We start from the raw sequence: 21,621 nt of genomic DNA on the forward strand, positions 1-21,621 counted from the left end.
AGCGGGGCAGGCAGGCCAGGGGGCAGGTCGTCCAGCAGGGCAGGGCTGGAGGGTTCAGAACACAGCACGGTGCAGTGGCTAGTGGCCTTACTGTCCCATCATCTGCGACAGGGCTTGGAAGCTCCTCATTGTGCCCATGGGGAGAAGAATGACGAAAAAGGATTCCCAGGAGGCCAAGGACCATAGAGAAGATGTTCAGGTACTTGGAGGTGGACGTATGGCTCTGGGCCAGTCATGTCTCCCACCATCTTCCGGTCCCTAGACTTCACGGAGTAGGCATAGGCCAGGCAGCCCAGGCAGCAGCAGTTGAGGAAGAGCGCGTTGAAGAGGGGCCAGGCGACGTGGTGGGGCACGTGGGACTCACCCTGGATGTTGATCACGGTGGACTGCATGGGCGCGGCGTGGTATGGGGCGCGCAGCCCACCCATCGTGAGCTCCTCTTGAGCCATCTCCTGGGTGTGAGGACACAGACCTGGGACCAGAAGCCATGGTTCAGGTGGGCTCTCGAGTGTCCTAAGTCAGTGTTGCCTTCTAGAAGGACTCCCCAGGTACTGTCATCCTGGGCCTGCTGGAAGGGCTCCCGGAGACAAGCCTCCCCCCATGCTGTGGTTCTAACCCCTAGGCCAACATTTTGAAACCACAAGCGGCTTTTCTTGAGAAAGACTGAGCTTTCTAGTCCCTAAAGAGTTACATTCTTTAGAAACTCACAAAGGCAGTTCTACTTTTTCCCATAGGGTTGCGCTGAGTTGGCATCAATTCGATGGCGGTGAGTTTCTTTTTGTGTTTCTTAATTGTCTTCTTTTTGGAAGAACAGACGGAAAATAAACTGCACCCAGGTTCTTAGTACAGGCCTCCATAGAGTGGTTGGAGCTCTGACTGATTCTTCCTTCCGCCCCACTCCTGAGAGCTGCTGTGTGGAGCGCTTGACCGTGTGCTCTCTAAACTGTCAGTCATTTCTGCTGTCAAATCTCTACGTGGATCTTTAAACCAGGTGGGGGCGCAGGTGCATCTCCAGACTGCCTGCAGCTCTCCGCACGGCAAGACTCCACCCTCCTCTTGGCCCCGCCCCCAGGTGACTTTTCCGGACCGCCCATTACGTACGGAGCCCGCCCCTCCCGACGTAGCGCCTCGTCCCGCGTTGATGACGCAACTTCCGGTCGACCGCACTTCTTCCCGGAATTGAACGCTCGCGGCGAGGGGCCCCGGAAGGTAGGCGCTTGTTTGTGTTTTATCGAGTGGGCCGCGCGGCGTGCACTGCGGACCCTGTGCCCGCAGCTGTTTCCGGGGTCCCAGCGGACGTTAAAGCGCCCGCGCCCCGTCCTCCCCGTTCCTGGGTCTCGCGGTCCCTGTAATCTTTCAGGTTAAAATCCCTCCCGGCCGTTCGCCGACCTCTCGTACTTTGGACTCAGGAGACTCTCTTGTTGCTGTTTTCCCGTTAGCAGGTCCTCACGGACCCTTGCTCCCATCTTGGAAAGGCCAGCGCGCGGTGCGTTCTGACTTTTCACCTCATCCTTGCGGGTGGAATCGGGACCATCAGAGGGCCCGACCCCAGGCTGGCCCTTTCCTCTTGTACCCAAAGGAGATTAATCACACGCCGTTTCATAGAAAAGCTTTTATTAAGGGTTGGTTCGAGAGGGGGTTGGAAACTGACCTTTGCGTTCCTGGCAAGCACCACCCAGGACAAAGAAAGTGTAATATTGTTATGGTTCAAAGTAGAGGGCTGGCTTGAAGGGATATTCAAGCAGCTACGTTCTTATCAGACTGGAAGGATATGGGAGTCCAAGGGGGAACAGCACAGCAACACGTAAAAATTCAAGGTCTAACTGGATAGTTTATCTAGCTTGGTAATTGGGCAAAGTTTAGAGACATGTCTGAGAGGTTAAAACTGAGACACGGAACGAAGGTGGAATTGAGACAAAGAATGTGAAGTTAAGAGCGGCTTTATTACGGTGGGGAAAGAGCTCCCGGGAGGGCAAGGGAGAGCAGAGAAAGGTATGGGAGCAGGAGCATCTTGAGCACCTGGGTGGGTTCTGCGACCCAACGAGTTAGGTCAGGGAAATCGTCAGGGAAATCGCGTCTGTCCGTGGGGTGGTGAGATGTTTGTAGGATTTGGGTCAGGGAACTATGCAAATGAGGTGAAGAAAGCTGATGGTGCTTGCACTGATAAGGAAAAGGGTGGCTTGCTTCCCGGTGCCTCACCTGCAGAGTCTGAGCCTTTCACAGACCAGCTTCTTGGAATGTGGGGGACGAGGCTGCACAGTTCAGCTCTGACCTTGAGAGGGGGGGTTGGGAGGGGCTGCACAGTCCAGCAAGCAATCTTCCAGGTGAGCTGGGGAAAGGTGCGGCACAGCCCAGACCCTGTCCTGACAGTCTCCAGAGTCAAGGTCTGTCAGAGCAGGGAGGGAAGGAGGAAGAAAGGGGCCTAGCTGCTAGCAGTTGGTTGAAGGCAGTGTCAAATAAATCGGAGCTTCTCATGCTGAGCTGGGTTACTACATTACTGAAAGGGAGGCCAACCATGCAGTCATCACCCTTCATAGTGTTCACTAAGATCCTGGCTGTGTGGAATCTGAACGGCCTCTGCCCATCAGAACAGCTTGTGCCTGTTTGAGGGTGCAAAAGACTCCAGTCTCCAATGCAATTTAAAGAAGACTTTTGTTCAGTCTGAAAAGAGACAAAAGATGGAGACACATTATCTGGATTGGGCAACCATTAGCACAAGTACAAAATACCTTCTGGGTATTTAAATTGGTGATCTAGTTACATAAGGCTTAAAATAAAGGAAGCCTGAAAATTTATGATCCTTGACAGATCAATACATCACAGTTAAATTTGGGACTAAGAATCAGGAACAGAGCCATGACTGGGGCAGTACATTGTCAGATAGGTCTTATGAGATTGTGCAGGATTGAGAGGTCACCAAGGCAGTCAGGGCACAATTGATAGGGTGTGACTCATGACTGACCCCTTCCCTGGGACTGACCTGAGTGAAGTGGAGGTAATACACTTTCCAGAACCCTCTACCACCTGGCAAAGTTATTTTCCTCCTTGCTTAGTGATCAGAATCCAGAAGGCTTAATCTGTGTGGGAACCCCACAAATGGATTAGGGTGTCACTACTCTGCATAAATTCACTCACTTTTAGCAGTAGATTCCAAACCATAGCAGCCTTCCATAGCCCTAGGGAAACCGGGATGCTCAGAATTTAAACTGTAATAATACAGCTCCCGAGATTTGTCTCCTAATCTCTGCTGCTACTGGGCTTCTCCACTCGGGATGTGCAGGACCCCCTGGTGGCTAGCCCCTTGACTAAACTTCACCTCAGAGATTGAGTTTACTGTCGACTCCGTTTCCTTTACCATTGGGTACTCCCCTCCTTGCCCTCCACTAGCCCTCTTGGCTGTTACAACAGAGAGAGATTTAATGTCTACTCAAACTGTTCCTTAGGGTCTTCCAGGTGGTGCCTTTTCAGGGACCCTTGAGGTGGATGTACACTGGCCTCCTCTGGGCTTGGCCATCAAGCACTTCACTGTGCCCCTGAGGGGCCACAGCCAGGCCTTTAGATGAGCGGTTCCTTAGCCCAGAAATACAACTTGAACATGTCCCTTGCACTCTGTTCTTGATCTTATGGTCCCTCTAGAAAATGTTCATTGGTGACTACATCTTTTGGTATTGGGACTGGTTTCCTCTTTTCTCTCTTTTGGAGTTTCTTGAATCATCCAGCATTACACTGCCAAATACTGTAAGATTCCAACTTGAGCGTTGAATTGTGTGGTTCTTCTTGAAGCTTGAAATTGTGTTCCTGGTTTTTGCACATTCCATTTTAGTGTCTCTTCTGACACCCACTTCGGTCTTTTTCTTTCTTACCAGTCTTACAAATGGCATTGCTCTTCCTGTGTGATGTGCTTGATGCCATCCTACAGCGCTGCAGTTCTGTGGTCACTGGTGTTCAACGGATCAAAGCTGTTCTTGAGATGGTCTTTAAATGTAGATGGGATGTACTCAAGGGTCATACTTTGGATCTCTTACACTCAGTGTCGGTTCCAGTCCATAGCACCTGTATCTTACAGCTACCCTCTCGACGCCAGAAGGAAAGACGGCCTGATTCTGCACCTTCCTCTCAATTGCAGGTGCAGCCCTGGGTCTGTCCGTCTCTCCAAGGGTACCTGTTCTGTCACCAAACATTCTCTACTTCCTAGCCATTGAGTTCATTACAAATCCACTCATGGGGCAAGATTGATGATTAAGGTGTTTATTGATGATGTCATCAGGTTGCAACACAGGTGAGAAATGCACAGGATAGTTATTCCTTTGGTGCATGTTACAGAATACTTTGGGAGTGCTGGACAGCCCAGCAGGTGAGGGGGTTGCTAATAAATAGCCAAAAGGCTTGGCTCTTGGCTTTAAGCGTCAGCCCTAAGATACTAATTTCCAGCCCGCGTAGGCCAGCAAACCCAGCTCCCCCAGTTGAGGACCTAGAGTCGCCCCCTCCATATGCTAGCCTCCTGTCCAAATGGACTCAGCTTTACTTTGTGTTTCTTGGGCCCACCACTCTGTTTCATGCTCCAGATCCTGCTTCTGGTTCTGCTACTGCACCTCCTCCATTCCTCTCATGTCAAAGGTCTCTGTGGAGCAGGTGGTTCACAGTTCTAGCCCGGGCAGGCCTTGATGTTCCTGATGGGCTGGTATGTGGAAACTCCTCAGACTTTGCCATTATTGCCAGAGGAAGGCCAGGTGGAGCTACATGAACAATGCAAGCCTGTGCTTCTGGGATCCTCAATCAGCACTGCCTTATATGCAGACACCCTCACAATGGAACATGACCTTGAACCTAGGAGGAAGCTCTAGTCAGGGCAAGAGTCATAGGCCAAGATGTTGGCATTTCCTTCTTACTGAATTGTGTGTTCTTCCATTTTAGGTCCCAGTGTGGTGAAGAGACCTGGTCTATTTTAGGAAGCTGGAGACTGAACACAACATTCTTGCTCACCCAGGCATCCCGAGTAAGGGTTTTAACCCCCCTGACTGACTGTGGACCAACATCATTCACCTGTGTCCAAACTGCCTATTGGCTCTGCTTCCACTCCCAGTCCACGTTGTGACGTGTGCTCTTGAACTCCGAGAGCCCATTCAAGGAGACTTCCAGAAGGTGGAGCTGCCATGGTGAGTCCTACACAGAATGGACATATAGTTGTAACTAAGGGTAGAGGCTTATTGGACATAGTGGGGGTGCTTTTTATTCCTGGCTCTGAGGTTCCTCAGTAAGGTGAAAAGGTGGCAGAGGAACCCATGGGTCTGAGTCCTCAAAGGCATCCTGGGTCCTAGCTTAACTGGGACCCGGCCTTCCTGTGGACATAAGTGGGTTTTACAAGCCCGACGTGACGGTTACCTTCTTTAGGCAGCTCTTGTGTGCCCCTCTGAGCTGCATCATAGGGAGTCCTGGCTCTTGCTTCTCTGCGTGTAATAACAACGTGTGAGCAGTCCCAACACAGGTTTACACTTTTTGAGGAAGCTGAGCCCAAGGTTCTCCAGAGCCATCCTTGTCCCGTTTCTGCAAGTCATTTCGCTGGCTCCCCCAAACCCTACCCTGACCCTGAAGCCCTTTCTGTAGCAGTTCTGCAACAGCAGGTCCACCCCTCCCGCTGTGGGGTGTGGAGAAAATGGAAGCGTTAGAGTTAGTAGCAGAAGGTGCAGACTGTTCATGGGGTCCCGGGGGGCATGATCGTCCTATGAATTCTTCAGTGAGTGAGCCAGGTGGGATAGTGAGTCCAGCCGGGTCATGTGGGCTCTCCAGCACAATCTGATTTGGAGGGATGCTATATTCTGGAGGCTTTCCAGCGTGGGAGAGGCCTGTTTCCCCATGTGAGTATTAGCCCGGCCGTCCATCTCTGCTAGAGCTGGTGTCAAGCCCTGCACTTTTCCACTGCTCTCCACTGTGTGGAACAGACATCTCTCACAACAGCGGTCTTTTCTGCTGGTGCGCTCATCATGTGAGATGCTGCCTTGCACTTCTTGGGTTCACAGTTGCCATTCACAGAACATGTCTGGAGCAGCTGCTGCTTCTTTTTTTTTATTAGGGGCTCATACAGTTCTTATCACAATCCATACATACATCAATTGTATAAAGCACATCTGTACATTCTTTGCCCTCATCATTTTCGAAGCATTTGCTCTCCACTTAAGCCCTTTGCATCAGGTCCTCTTTTTTCCCCTCCCTTCCTGCTCCCCCCTTTCTCATGAGTCCTTGATAATTGATAAATTATTATTTTGTCATATCTTGCCCTATCCGGCGTCTCCTTTCACCCCCTTTTCTGTTGTCTCTTCCCAGGGAAGAGGTCACATGTAGACCCTTATAATCAATTCCCCCTTTCCAACCCACTCATCCTCTACTCTCCTAGTATCGCCCCTCACACCCCTGGTCCTGAAGGTATCATCCACCCTGGATTCACTGTGCCTCCAGCTCCCTTATGCACCAGTGTACAACCTCTGCCCTATCCAGTCCTGCAAGGTAGAATTTGGATCATGGTAGTTGGGGGGAGGAAGCAGCCAGGATCTGGGGGAAAGCTTGTGTTCTTCATTGGTACTATATCGTACCCTGACTGACCCATCTCCTCTCCTAAACCCTTCTTTGAGGGGATCTCCAGTGGTCGACACTTGGGCCTCGGGTCTCCACTCTGTACTTTCCCCTTCATTCACTATGGTAAGTTTTTTGTTTTGTTTTGTTTTGATGATGCCTTATACCTGATCCCTTTGACACCTCGTGGTCGCACAGGCTGGTGTGCTTCTTCCATGTGGGCTTTGTTGCTTCTGAGCTAGATGGCCGCTTGTCACCTTCAAGCCTTTAAGACCCCAGACGCTATCTCTTTTGATAGCCAGGCACCATCAGCTTTCTTCGCCACATTTGCTTATGCACCCATTTGTCCTCGGCGATCGTATCATGGAGGTGTGCAGCCAATGATAGAATTTTTTGTTCTTTGATGCCTGATAACCGATCCCTGTGGAACCACGTGATCGCACAGGCTGGGGTGTTCTTCCATGTGGGCTTTGTTGCTTCTGAGCTAGATGGCCGCTTGTTTATCTTCAAGCCTTTAAGACCCCAGACACTATCTCTTTTGATAGCTGGGCACCATCAGCTTTCTTCACATTTACTTGTTCACCCGCTTTGGCTTCAGCGGTTGTGTCAGGAGGGTGAACATCACAGAATGCCATTTTAATAGAAGAAAGTATTCATGCATTGAGGGAGTGCTTGAGTAGAGGCCCAAGGTCCTTCCGCCACCTTAATACTAAACCTATAAATATAGGCACATAGATCTATTTCCCCATCCTCATGTATATGTTTGCATGTACATGTCTTTGTTTAGACCTCTATAAATGCCCTTTGCCTCCTAGCTCTTTCCTCTATTTCCCTTTACTTTCCTTCTGCCCCACTATCATGCTCCGTCCCCACCTGGGTTATAGCTATACCTCTTCTTTACGTTACCTTACCCTTGATCATTCCCTACCAGGCCTGCCACTCCCCCCTCACCACCAATTTGGATCCCATGTTCCCTTGTCCCTGGGTTAGTTAACACCACTTCCTTGCCCCCCACCTTCCCCTATCCCAAGTCCCCCCGCAACTGTCCCCGCAACTGTCGGTCCCGTTGTTTTTCCTCCAGATAGTTCATCCAGCCTATCTTATTTAGACAGACCTGTGGAGATAATAACATGCACAAAAACAAGACAGGGGAAAACAAGGCAACAGTATACAACAAAACAATAACAACAAACCACTGACAAAGAACAAAACAAAACACATCAAGAAAGAAAAGCTTGTAGTTAGTTCAAGGATTGTTTGTTGGCCTTTAGGAGTGTTTTCCAGTCCAGTCTGTTGGGGCACCCCGCCCTGGCCCCAAAGTCCACTTTCAGCATTCCCTGGGGGCCTTGCCCTCCATTCCCTTGCTGTTCCGCTGCACTCCCCCAGTGCTTTGCCTCGATGTGGTGGGATCAGGTCAGGTGCAATTCCCACACTGTGTCTCCGGTGCTGTCCCCTGTATCGCCCTTGGTCACTGAGGGGCATCATGTCTCATCGTAGGGCCAGCCATGTTGTTCTCTCTGTGGACTGGTTGCTCTACTCAGGAACATCATCCTCATGGCCTAGTGGGCTGGGCTGTGCTCCACTCTCTCCTCCCGCTTCATCTGTTCCTGTGTGCTTTGATCAGATATGTCCCTCTCCCGGAGCTGCAGAATCAATATCGTCCTTTGAAACAAATTATGGGGGCAGGGGCAGGAATTCACTTAATTTTTGGTACTGGGGCCAGCCTCCCAGACCTCTCCAGTGGTTCCCTACTCCACGCCGGAATGTTGCATTCAAACCGTGAGGCACTGGGTTGAAGTCTGGTCCCTCTTTCCCTGTGGAGATATAAACAATACCCTCCCTTTGGGTGGGTTAGTGCCCCATGCCCCCACTCCCCTTTTATTCCTTATATTCGTCCTTTTATTTTTATTTCCCCACCTCCTCCCCAGCAGCTGCTGTTTCTACTGAGGCATTTTCAATTGATTACATATCAAGTTCTCAAATCCAGGAAACCACCTATTTGAATGACTGGAAGAGTGACAATTCAAGGAACCCCATTATTTCGCATGCCTTACACAAATGGTACTTTGGTATTTCCATACTTGCCTGGACTTTTGGTAACAGGACATCACACCTCACTGTCCTTGCATCGGTTCCTCCGCATAGCCATCCTGTAGGACAATGTGGCACTGCCCCTGTGGGCTTCTGAGACTGACTTTGTGTGGGGGAAGAGAGCCCCGTCTTGTTGCCTCAGACTGGCTGGAGCTTTCAAATTGCTGACCTTATCTGTGGCCCTGAAAACTCCCCATGACTGCTCATCATTGATCTGTGTTTGTAGTTTTTCCCGGATATTTGCATTCTGTCCACTATTTGGTTTGTCCAAACTTGCTCTCAAAATACTTCTTAATCACTCCCTTCAAGTTGATTCCAACTAATAGCAACCCTGCAGGACACTACTGACCTTGCACTTGGCAGCTCAGTGCAGGAGCCACAAGGCTCCTCTAGTGATAGAAATGGGAATTTCCAGTTGAGGTTTCCAAAATTTAGATATTCAAGGCCTCTGAAATCAGACACATTCTATGGCATGACAGACTTGGCACATGATTGTAAATTAGTCTTTTTGAATTCTCTTTCATGTGTTTTGCGGTTGTTTAACACGCTTAATGGCAATTTATGGCAAGTCTTGATCCCTAAACTCTTTGTGGTTTAGTTTTGGCTTTTTGAGCTTTCTGTATATGAAACCGTAACCCTGCCACCGAATTCCATACGGTGATCCAGAGTGTTTCTGAGAAAACTACACGCCATAGGATTCTCCGTCTCTGACTTTTCAGAAATTCGTCTCACATCCTTCTTCCAGGCAATGGTACCACACCTTCAACCTCCAGCCTCCATGGTTTTTGTTTGTTTGTTTGTTTTTGATAGCTGAGCACTCCATGTTTCACACAATTCAGGGAGTCCATTTAGGGATCTACAAGGGTGAGTGCTTCCTATCATTGCTTTCCCTGTTGTGAATAACTTCTCTCAAGAATTGTTGGACCTTTTCTCGGGCTGCTTTATCTGTTTGTGTTAGTCTTTCACGTGTTCCTATAGTGTTGTTGTCAAATACAATCAAGCTCCATTAAGTTATAAGTTAACTTAATCGGAATGCAGTTGTGTATGTTGTGTAAGTGAACAAGGAAGCCCTTGTATAGAGTGGGTTGAACACTGGGCTGCTGACCACAAAGGGTGCTGTTTCAAAATCACCCAGAATGTGCAGGCAAACGGAGAGTATGCCCGCTCCTGTAAAGATGTGCAGTCCTGGGGTGCTTTGCTCATTTGATGTATGCACAGATTGTGATAAGAGCCTTATGAGCCCCAATAAAAAGATTAAAAAAAAAAAAGATGTGCAGTCCTGGGAATCCGATAGGGCAGTTCTCCTCGGTCTGCAGGTTTGCTGTGCGTTGAACTAGATGTGTTGGAAGGGAGTTATGGAACGATAAGTGCAGGCCTCCTTCCCAGTTTCTTGGTTATTTGTGACTAAATGTCATTAGATACACGTTCTTCGAGGACTCTTGGGAAGTACCATGAAGGTGACTATTGGAAACCGTCATCTCTTGGTGGCGCACACCTGCTGAGGAGCACGCTATGGATTATTGACTTCAGCTGATTTGGATATTAATTTCCCTTTAAGTCTTAATCACACACCTGTCTGACACCTTTTATCCTTATTAAAATTCATTTGCTCAAGCTTTGAGCAAGGACTTCACTGTCTTCAAAACATACCTACCTGCGGCCTGTCGTCTGGTGTTCTCTCCTCCAGGTACAATCTCTTTTCAACTGCCCTTGGGTTAATTCCAGCACGTCTTTCAACTCGGTGTTTTCACTGCATTCAGAGGCCACAGGTGGCACCGTGACTGGCTCATCTCCTCCCCAAGACCCTTCTGTAATGGGGTGTCCAGTTGCCTACAGATGGGCTTTGGGTCTCCACCACGTACTCTCCCTCATTCACAATGCTATGATTTTTGATCTTTGATGCCTGATACTTGATCTCATAGACACCTCTTGATCACACAGGCTGGAGCGTTTCTTCCATCTGGGCTTTGTTGATTCTCAGCTAGATGGCGCTTGTTTATCGCTTTTCTCTTGAGTTCTTTATGTTTCCTTACCCCAATATCATGACCCCAATTTTATCTTACAAATCCGGCTAGACCAGGGCATGTACACTCTGGTCACAACACAGGGAATCCAGGACAGATAAACCCTTCAGGACTAATAACGTGAGTAGCAATACCAGGAGGGGAAGGGGAAAGTGGAGTGAGAAAGGGGGACAGATCACAATGATAGACATATTCTCCCCTCCCAGGGAGATCGGCAACAGAAAAGTGAGTGAAGCAAAACAACAGTTGGTATAAAACATGAAAAAAATAATTTATAAATTAACAAGGGTTCTTGGCGGGGGAGGAGGGAAAGAGCTGATATCAGGGCTCAAGTAGAAAGAAAATGTTTTGAAAATGATGAGGGCAACAAATGTACAAATGTGCTTGACACAATGAATGGATGGACGGATTGTGATAGGAGCTATAAGAACCCCCAATGAAATGATTAAAAAAAAAGTTAAAGAGGCCAGGCCCACAGACCAGAGGGTGCCGATGGTCATCCCAGTCAGATAGTCCAGCTGACGTGCTTTCTAAGATTTGCACATGTGAGATAATTTGGAGAGGAACACCTCAAGCCCTAGTGTGTATGCCTCTGTTTCCTAGGATTCTTGCACGGTTTAACACAGGGGTCCTCAAGTTTTTTAAACAGGGGGCCAGTTCACTGTCCCTCAGACTCGTTGGAGGGCCGGACTATAGTTTTAAAAACAACTGTGCTGCATGAAGGGCCAAGGGAACCTGGTTTCAAGCACCAAAGGTGGTGGGGAGTCATATCATCGTAAATGAGGGGAGCGCGTGATGGGAACCCAGTGCCAATCTGTACACAATTGGACATCCCTTGCAGAGGGGTAGTGGGAGGAGATGAGTCACTCAGGGTTCAGTGTAGCAATAATGAAACTCATAACCTTCCTCTAGTTCTTAAACACTTGCTTCCCCCAACTATCATTATCTCAATTCTACTTTGCAAACCTGGTTAGACCAGAAGATGCACAGCAGTGCAGATGGGAACTGGAAACAGGGAATCCAGGACAGATGAACCCCTCAGGACCAGCGGTGAGAGGGGTGATACCGGGAGGGAAGTGGGTAGAAAGGGGGAACCGATCACAAGGATCTAAATATAACCTCCTCCCTGGGGGATGGACAACAGAAAAGTAGGTGAAGGGAGATGTTGGGCAGTGTAAGATAAGATAAAATAAATTATCAAAGGTTCATGAGGGAGAGGGGAGCGGGGAGGGATGGAGAGGGGAAAAAGGAAAATGAGGGGCTGATTCCAGGAACCCAAGCGGAAAGCGAGTTTTGAGAATGATGAGGGCAATGAATGTATAAATGTGCTTTACACAATTGATGTATGTGTGGATTGTGATAAGAGTTGTATGAGCCCCAATAAAATGATTTAAAAAAACAAACTATGAACAAATTCCTATGTCTACTGCATATATCTTATTTTGAAGTGAAAAAACAAATGGGCAAAAACACCCAGCGAGCCGGATAAATGTCCTTGGCAGGCTGTAGTTTGAGGACCCCTGGTTTAACAGTTAAATCCACTGTATTTTGGTGAACTTTTCAGCATTTGAACTACTTTTTCACAATCAGCAAACACCAGGGGTGCTTGCTATTGCGATACTTCACATAGTGTGCTCTTCATCAACAAATACTATTAGTGTGTGCTTATGTGCTTGTCCAGGTGTCTGTCCAGGGAAGCAGTCAGTAATAACTGCATTACAGTAGCTCTGTGCCTCAGAGTGTAAAAACCGTGATGACCTCTGAAAGCGCTCAGTAATTATTTGTCACCCGTGGTGCTTTTCAATTCCCTGGCCTGTCTTCACGAAGCTGCAGGATGCACAGCAGTACATTTGTAGAGTTACACATGTGCAGAGGTCTAACATAGAAACTGTAGAAAATGCCACTTTCCTCAAAATAAGCATCTCTTCAGCAGGTGAAATGCCAGCTCTTTATCAGCTGGATCTTTGAAGAGAACACCATGAGGTCAAGGCTTTGGGTTGACATTTTCTTAGTTCAAGTCAGTGGGCCTCCTCCGCCCAGTGAGAGTCTAACGGAGAAATGCAAATTCTTCACTGCTTACTAAAGGAGAAATGCAAATTCTTCACTGCTTCATGTTTTGATATATTTTCTGGTTGGTCTTGTGCAAGAAAGTGAATCTCTCCCCTCCCTCCAATGTGTTAGACAGGGTTCTCTAGAGAGACAAAACCAGATTGCTAGTAATTATATGTGTGTGTGTGTGTGTGTGTATACATTTATTTATTTATAAAGATATGTAACACAAGAAATGAACTGTTAAATTATATACAGATAGATATATAATACAAGAAATGAACAGTTAAATTACAAAGCAGTACAAATGGCTCAGTGCGACTCCCCTGAGAGAGTTGTGAGACACTAGCAATCCTTCAAGTCTTGAGGGCCGCCAGTAGTACCAGGAGAAGTATTAATTTGCTCAAGCAATGTAATCACATCTCGGACAGCAGCTGCAATTGGAGTCACCACCTGGTTAAGTTTATGATAATCCACTGTCATTCTCCAGGATCCATCTGTCTTCTTCACAGGCCAACTAGGTGAGTTAAATGGGGATGTAGTAGGTAGGAATCACCAACCCTGCATCTTTCAAGTCTTTGATGGTGGCACTGATCTCTGCAATCCCTCCAGGAATGCGGTACTGCTTTTGGTTTACTATTTTCCTAGGCAATGGCAGTTTTAATTGTGTCCACTTGGCCTTTCCTACCATGATAGCCCTTATTCCACATTTTAGGGATCCGATATGGAGGCTCTGCCAGTTACTAAGTATGTCTATTCCAATGATGCATTCTGGAACTGGGGAAATAACCACAGGATGGGTCCGGGGGCCCACTGGACCCACAGTGAGGCATACTTGAGCTAAAACTCCATTGATAACTTGACCTCCATAAGTCCCCACTCTGACTGGTGGGCCTTCAAACATTTTGGGTCTCCTGGAATTAGTGGCAGTTCTGAGCCAGTGTCTAGTAATCCCCGAAAGTTTGATTCTTTCCTTTCCCCCAGTGAACAGTCACTCTTGTGAAAGGCCGCAGGTCCCTTTTGGGAAGGCTAGAAGAAAGACTAACAGTATAGACCTTCGATGATGTAGCAGGGTCATCCTTACAAGAGACCCGGCCTCCCCCTCATTTAAGGGGTTGTGGATCTGTAAACTCTCAGGTCTGGGAATTGATTAAGCGATCGTGACTGTCTATACTGCTGTTCACCTGATCTATTCTTTTGCCTTTATAGCTCATGTAAATATTTAATAGGTTTCCCATCTATTTCATTCCTAGGGACACCGTGGCTAAGTAGCCAATGCCATAATTCCACACAAGACAGGTTGCTTTGATTACTATTGAAACCTTGTTGTCTATTATAACCACGCCCACCCTGTCTCTGTTGATTCAGTGCTGACACCTGCCCTCTACCATCACGGGGACCAATCAGCCCCATTGTGGGCAAATGTCGCAGTTCGCTTAGGGCAGTGCCCCCTGTTAATCCTGGTGCACATAAAATAGCAATTATAGGAGTCTTAAGAGATGCTGGGGCCCACTTCACAAACTTGTACCTTATGGTTGTGATAAAGGGTATATCCTCAGGACACCCCCTTTTTGGGTCTATAGGAATATCTTGATAGATCCATTCTAACATACCAATTTCTCTAAGCTTTTGGATGCCTTCCTCTACAGTGTACCAAGGTAGGTCAGGTACTTCAAGTTGGTCTAATATAGGCCATCTGGCAGTCAATGCTTCAGCGAATCAGCCAAATAAAGAATTAGATCTTCTCTTAGCCTCTCTCGCAGAGACATTGATAGAAGAGTCTGTGCTTAGGGGTCCCATATCCAGAAACTCTGACCGGTCTAATATTACATTTCGTGCACCAGTATCCCACACCCTTAGTAACCTTTACCAGGGATATTCCCCAGGCTTCTGCTAGTACGTATTTGAAAACTCGAGCAGATCTTTATGAATATAGCGAGCTTCTTGGGGAATCATCTCAACCTCACCTTTAGGAGCTTTCTGAGACTTAATTCTAGTGACAGGTCTAGCGGAAATAATGGGTGGTGAGGGTGTTTCCTGGGTGCTCTTAGCAATATCTTGCGAGGCATCTTCCTCAGGTAATGCTACTGATGCAGCCCCACCTGGCATATCAACTGGAATAGTTTGGCTAATCTGCTCAGGTGTTTCTAAGGGCTCAATATCCTCTTCTTCTGGATCATCAGCCCATATGTTCCCATCCCATGTTTCAGGGTCCCAACTTTTCCCAATCAGTGCCCTTACTTTGGTTTCAGACACTGCTCTAGATCTGTAATTCAGCTGCCGTTGTAATTCAGCCACTCGTATAATGAGACTCTGGACCTGGTTCTCAGCAATGTCAGCTCTTTTACTGAGGAGAGAAGGCTCTCCTTTGTAGCACAGATGGAAGTTTTCAAATCCATTAGTCGACACCTGAGACCATCCCTCTCCTTAATCACACTTTCCATTGGACGAAGGACCAGCCAACTAGCTTCCCTATACTTGACATCCTTACAAAACTGGAAAATGTCAAACATACGATCACTCGGAGACTCTCCTTTAACCAGCACCTCATCTATCGGTGGTGCTACTTTAGGTATTATCTTTGCTATTTCACACCATGGATTAGGAAGAGTAGCAGACTTATCCTTGCTTTGGGTGTTGAAGTAGCATTATTAGTGCTGTAAGACTAATCAGGGGGAAAAAAAAGACTAATCAGGTTGGAGAGCCAATTTAAGAAACCCATATTTATGGTTTTATTTCTCTAAAAGCACTCCTGGTACCAAAGTGATAAATGTAAAAATGAAGTTTTTCTTTTAGAGCACTTTCCCCTGCTCTGTGTTATGTGTTCTGACTGATCTGGACCAAAAAGACAGAGAGGAATCATACTGAGTTGGTCAGATAAACTGTGGAGAGATCACCACATTGTGCCAGAAGAGATGTACGGTCTGTGGGATGGCGTGTAATTAATGAGTGAGGAAGTGAGTCAGGCAGTGACGGAATGAGGCTGATAGCTCACCCCTGCTGGCCATCCTTACCACACAATTGTGTGTAATGTCCATGAAGTCTCAGTTTCCAGGACTGTCACCTCCCCCTCCTTTCCCCTATTGAAGTTCACGGTGCCTTGTTGAACTAGCATGTGTGGGCTGTTTTAGGACGCCGTAGCTGTTGAAGATGTGGCTGTGTTCTTTTCACCGGAGGAATGGACCTTGCTGGATCATTCTCAGAGGAAGCTCTATAAACACGTGATGATGGAGACTTTCCGGAACCTGGCCTCAGTGGGTATGGATGCTTTTCTTCTTTCAAACGTACAGTGATCCAATAAGTCGTCCCCATTGACATTACTCCAGTATATGGTCCAAGTAATGGCAATACCTTGATAAAGAAGACATTGTAGCCATTTGCTCTCAGCAGCATGCCTGTCATGGCTTCCCCCTAAATATAAAGCTTAGTATTAAACTAACTTCTCATTTCAATTGTGCCCGAGAACCTTAAATTTATGTGTAATAAATATAACATTGATTTCATTGACTCACAGAAGATTTTTTTTTTTTGCTGTGGCTTGTGAAGACTGTTTATGACAAGTTTGACATGATGATTTTGCTGTCAGTGAATTTACCCCTGCCCGAACTTCAGCCCTTGAGGAACAATGCATTGTCTCAGCGTCAGGGGAGTGGTGTTGCCCTTTCAGTGTTGCCTTACGATGTGCCTTTCTTCATGAGCAGCCTGTCACCTACACAGTTAGACCTCACCCTGGGCCAGTGTGTTGGCTTGCATTTAGCTGGTTGTCCAGAGAAACAAAACCATTAACATTATATATGTGTAAGAAAGACCTTTATTAAAACAAAAAAAAAGTAAAAGAGCTTTATATCCAGAAGTAATATCTCCTTTTTGTTTACTCTAACTTTTTTTAAATTTATTTTTTTCTGAATTTCTTGCTAATTGGGAGTTAATCATATAACAAATAATCTTTCATCAAGAAGGCATCCAAGTCCAATCCAACTGAAGTCCCTGGCCCAGAGCTAGCGGGAGCCCTGTTTATACTCACGTGGGGCAGGCTGATTGTGCAGAATGGTGAAGCAAATTGCAGGGAGACCGCAGGCTTGGTGATACAGAGATGTGCACGGATACATAGTCGGTGGAAACATGGCAGGTTGGCAGCAGAGCTCTGTGTGGAGCAGACTGTAGCAGGGCCACCTGTAAGTGGACGCCCAGAGTCCCAGCAAGCAGAAGACAAAGACCAAAAGAGAACTTGCTTCTACTCCATGTCTCTTTCATACAAAAGGCCACACCCCAAAGAGACATCATTCAACTGCCACCCAATTGAAAGTTTGATTCCGCTACTACCTAAACACAGGTACAGTCAAGTTTACATAAAATCTAAGGGCGGGGGGCACAAGGGCTCTAGAAGAAGGGATATTTTGAATGAAGGGGATGAGCTTTGAACAAACTGGAGAAAAGTTACTTCTGTGTTGAGACAGATTTGTTTCCCAGATATCTCATCCTGCCTTTCTGACTTTAACCAGTCCGAATGTTAGCAGCAAACCAGGGAGGTGTGCTAGCTTCTGTCCCGGTGGACTTGAGAAAGTCAACTCTTAGTTTATTTAGAAAGGAGAGACAGGAGGAAACGGTGTTTTCGTACCTAGAAACCTCTTAAAAAATTCAATGAAGAGAAAATTATATATTTTCAACTGTATGACCGAAGCAAGTTCTCACAGTGACCACAGGAAAAGATTATTGTTAAAAAACAAAAGATACTTGTGGTTGTTCAGCGCCATCAAGTCTGCTCACACCTCTAGCAACCTTGTGCACAACCGATGTCACGTCATCTGCACCATCCTCAGAATTGTTGTAACCTCTGTGTCAGTCCATCTCCTTGAGGGCCGTCCTCTTTTTCATTGTCTCTCCACTTCACAAAGCACAATGCCATCTCTAGGAAATGGACTTTTCAATGATGTCTTCAGAGGCTCACCATCCTTGCTTCTAAGGAGCACTCTGCCCATATTTCTTCTAGAACAGATCACTTAGTCCTCTTAACAGTTAGTCCTGGGTACTTTTAGTATTCTTCTACCCACCTACAATTTCAATGCATCGATTATTCCTCAGTCTTCTTTATACAATATTCAGCTTTCACATGCATATTGGGCAATTGCAAAAAAAACCCCAATGATCCTGATGTTACATATTGGTCCAATCGTGAGGATTTTGGTCTGTCCTTAGACTAGGAATCCGTACCACCAAGTGCAGTCCTTGATGCTCATCAGCAAGTCCTTCACATCCTTGGCACTTTCAGCAAGCAAGGTTGTGTCACAGGCATATGGTCGGCTGTTAATAAGCCTGCCTCCAATCCCGATGCCACAGTCTTCTGTACGGGATCCAGCTTCCCTGATGATTTGCTCAGCAGGCAGATGGATCAAGTGTGGTGAGAGGATACAACTGACCCCGACCTTCCCTGATTTTAGTGCATCCAGTATCCCTTTGTTGTGTTCTCACAGCTGCCTCTCTCTCTCCCTGCATTCTCCTCTAGGTTATCATCCACAGTTTATTATGCTCTACAGAGTCCAGTCCCTCTGCATAGTCAGGGAAACACAAGTCAACCGTGTTCTGTATTCTTGCATTGAGCCAAGTTCCATCTGACGCCAGCAATGGGAGCTCTTTTTCCAAGGTGTCTTCTGAATCTGGCCTGACCCTCTCACAGCTCCCCGTCGGGGCACTGGTGCAAACATTGTTGGATGAGCGTCAGCAACATTTTACTAGAATGTGATGTCAGTGACATTGCTGTGTCATTTGAGCTTTCTGTTGGGCCACCTTTCTTTCACTTGGGTACACAGATCTCTTCAAGTCAGTTGGACAAGTCGCTGTCTTCCAGATTTCCTGGCATAAACAAGTGACTGCTTCCAGAGCGTCATCAGCTTGCTGAAACTCTTCAGTTGGCCCTCCATCAACCCTGGAGCTTTTTTAAGGCTAGTGCTCCCTCTGCAGTTGAACTTCTTCCTTCAGACCCTGTGATCCTTGCTCATGTGCTACCCCCTGAGATGGTGACATGTCGACTACTTTTTGGTACAGTGTATATTCTGTCCATCCTTGTTTAATGCTTCCTCCGTCACTCAATATTTTGCCCATAGAATCATTCGGTATTGCAACTTCAGGCATCGATTTTTCTCGAGTTCTTTCAGCTTAAGATATGCTAAATGCCCCCTTCCTTTTGATGATCTCATTCTAGGTTTTTACATGTATGATTATCATGTTTTACTTTGTGTTCTCGATCTGCCCTTTGACATTTTTAATTTATCCCCTTGAAGTCATATTCGTCGTCCATTTGCTTTAGCTACACGCCGATTAAGAGCATATTTCATGGTCTCATCCATGACATTTTGCTGCCTTCATGGGCGATAGCTTTAATGTCCTCTCACAGCTCTTCACGTCGTCGTCTTTAGTGTTCAGTCTGTCAGATCTATGTGAGATGTTCTTAAAATTCAGATGGAAAAGACTCAGGTCTTAGTTTGTCTTCCGAGGACTTATTTTAATTTTCTTCAGCTTTATCTTGAACTTACATATGAGCACTTCCATGGTCAGCCCTTGAACAGTGTTTTTATTGTCTCTTCAAACTTGTCCTTTTTGTGTGTGTGTGCATCCATCTGCAAAAGTCCATGTGTATAGTTATCTTTTTGCTAGTGAAAAAATATATTTTCTATGTACAAGTCATTGATCGCGCAAACTTCTATCCTGTGATCTCCAGTTTTTTGTCACCAAATCCATATTTTCAAACTACTCTCCCCTCCCCGTTGTATCCAACTCTTTGATTCCAATCTGCAATAATTTTCTATTCATGTTGATTGCATGTTTCATTGATTTCTGACTGAACACATCTGTTGAGTTTTTCGGTTTTTGCTTTACTAGTTTTCCTGGTTATTAACTTTATAACAGTTGTATCTGTGGCTATCTTCTGAAGGTGGATAGATAGACGTAATCCTATCACAGACAGCATTGCATTTCACAGTCGATTTTGAAATGTCCTTTGTGACACTGAATGCCATGATATTCCTCTTGTTTGTGTTATTCCCAGCATAGCTAATCAAGCTTTTTTGATTCAAAATGTCCTATATCAGTATATTTCTGCTCACTAAAACCTACGATAAGGGTCTTTATGCCTTCCATTTTACACGTGAACCCTCCTAATTGTACTAGGTTCACATTTAGCGTATTCTAATTTCTTTATATTAACAGCTTTTCACCACTGTTTCTTCTTGAATTGAGTCATGCCAATCAGCAGTGAAGATTCTGAAAGTGCCAATCCTTTAGGCTTCATTCCGTTTACGTCACAGTGGCAGATACTACTTTGAGAATGCAGCCCTTCCTCAGGCACTGTCTCCCAAAATGTGCTGCTTCCAATCTTTAGGCCTTCAGTATCTGACAGTACTTGCCAGCTATGCATAAGGTTGCAGCAGCTACTTCCTTTTAAGTGAGCAGGTGAATTCTTTATCATTGTCTGTTCTTAGCCTGGATGCTCCACTGAAACCTGATACGTTGGGTGGCCCTGCCGGAATTTGATATACCACTGAGATAGCTTACCCATCACAGCCACTGAGAAGCCAGCACAGTAGGAGAAATTGATAGATAAGGGATGGCGGGAAGAGATTAGCTAGTTTTTGCAATGATCCTTGGGAAGCCAACACCCCTTGAAGCTTCATGCATTTCTCTAAGCTCAATTGGGCCATGCTTCAATGTCTGGCCTCAACAGACTACCGCCTGTGAAGCTTCTGAATGGGCATTACTTTATCTTAAGGGCCACTCTGCCTTCTTGAGTTCCCACATCCCTACAGATTGAGCATAGGAGCAGAGTTTTGTGCCAGGGTAGCCATGTTACCTTTGGATTTTTAGTAAACGAAATCTAATTAAAACCATTTTATATTTCTAGTGTTTGGATGAACACCAGACTGACTGTTTAAGTCCCCCTTGTACTAACACGCCTCGGTTCTTGGAGAAGAATCTTCCCTGTGTCCCTCTTTGAGCATTCCGTGTGGAGGGCGCCCACTCCTTTCTGTAGCTCTTCTTATGAGCCCCTACTGATGTGTGAGGCAATCTCAGTCTTCATGGGAGAATTGCCTAGACAATTTCATTTTGATCTCTGCCAAAGTATTAAAACAACAATTGGCTTTTGTACTGCTTTTTCTCACAGTCCTCTGAGTAATGCCCTTCCTTTTTGTTTACTTTCTAAACTACAACTTGTATCATTGTTCAGTTTCACAAAGCCTTGATGATGGAGATAAACTGTCCACTGAAAATACAACAGTACAATTCCTGAAAGATGGCACCTTGTCCTCCATGATAGGAGAAATATGTGGATTTCATGTCATGGAAGATCAGGATAACAAGCAGAACACTCATGGGAGGTGAGTATCATTCACTAGATAGCAGTGCTTTAAGCTGTTTCTGTCCCCTAGGTCTTAAAATTGTGGGAAAATTTAATATTACCCACAAGCTTCTGGAAGTACCCTTGTATATGTGTATATAAGTACTTGTACATATGTGTGTATGTCTATTTCCACATACAGATATGGACAGTAGGGATCATAGTGTAGATTTGAAACTGTGCACTGTTGAATAATCATGGCAGTGTCACCCAATGTCTCGGAGCCATGGGTTGATCATATTTTGGTGAGCAGCCGAAGTTCAGCTTAATGGCTGTAGAGGGGCCTGGTGCCATAGGGGTTCCCAGTATGGCTGCTCAAAGCACCGTCTGCCTTTCGAAACCACCAGCGACCTTTTGGGTGAAAAACAGGGCCTTCTATCTGTCACCAGTTACAGTCTACTGTCACCTTCTACTTCTGTCACAGTTACAGTCTCGGAAACACAGAGTGTTCCCCAGGGTCACTTTGAGTGGACATGGACTCCGTGTCTGTGAGTGTGTATG

General features: G+C 46.3%; 1 protein-coding gene across 5 annotated transcripts in view; it reads left to right on the forward strand.

Moving 5' to 3' along the window:
- Positions 1-1,142: 1,142 nt before the first annotated feature.
- The window catches only part of LOC142429745 (zinc finger protein 77-like), a 31,753-nt gene continuing 11,274 nt past the window's right edge, over positions 1,143-21,621 (forward strand). For 3 of the 5 annotated variants that reach the window (XM_075534814.1, XM_075534815.1, XM_075534819.1), the window contains exons 1-5: positions 1,143-1,209; positions 4,915-5,156; positions 11,657-11,732; positions 15,863-15,989; positions 20,950-21,100. In XM_075534814.1, the coding sequence (XP_075390929.1) occupies positions 11,712-11,732; positions 15,863-15,989; positions 20,950-21,100 (299 nt within the window). In that variant the 5' untranslated portion in view covers positions 1,143-1,209; positions 4,915-5,156; positions 11,657-11,711. Of the gene's footprint in view, positions 1,210-4,914; positions 5,157-11,656; positions 11,733-15,861; positions 15,990-16,687; positions 17,065-20,949; positions 21,101-21,621 lie in introns of those variants that run through there. The other 2 variants (XM_075534816.1, XM_075534817.1) reach the window with 2 other exon arrangements.

The sequence above is a fragment of the Tenrec ecaudatus genome, chromosome 16, assembly GCF_050624435.1.
Source record: "Tenrec ecaudatus isolate mTenEca1 chromosome 16, mTenEca1.hap1, whole genome shotgun sequence".
NCBI classification, from domain to species: domain Eukaryota; kingdom Metazoa; phylum Chordata; class Mammalia; order Afrosoricida; family Tenrecidae; genus Tenrec; species Tenrec ecaudatus.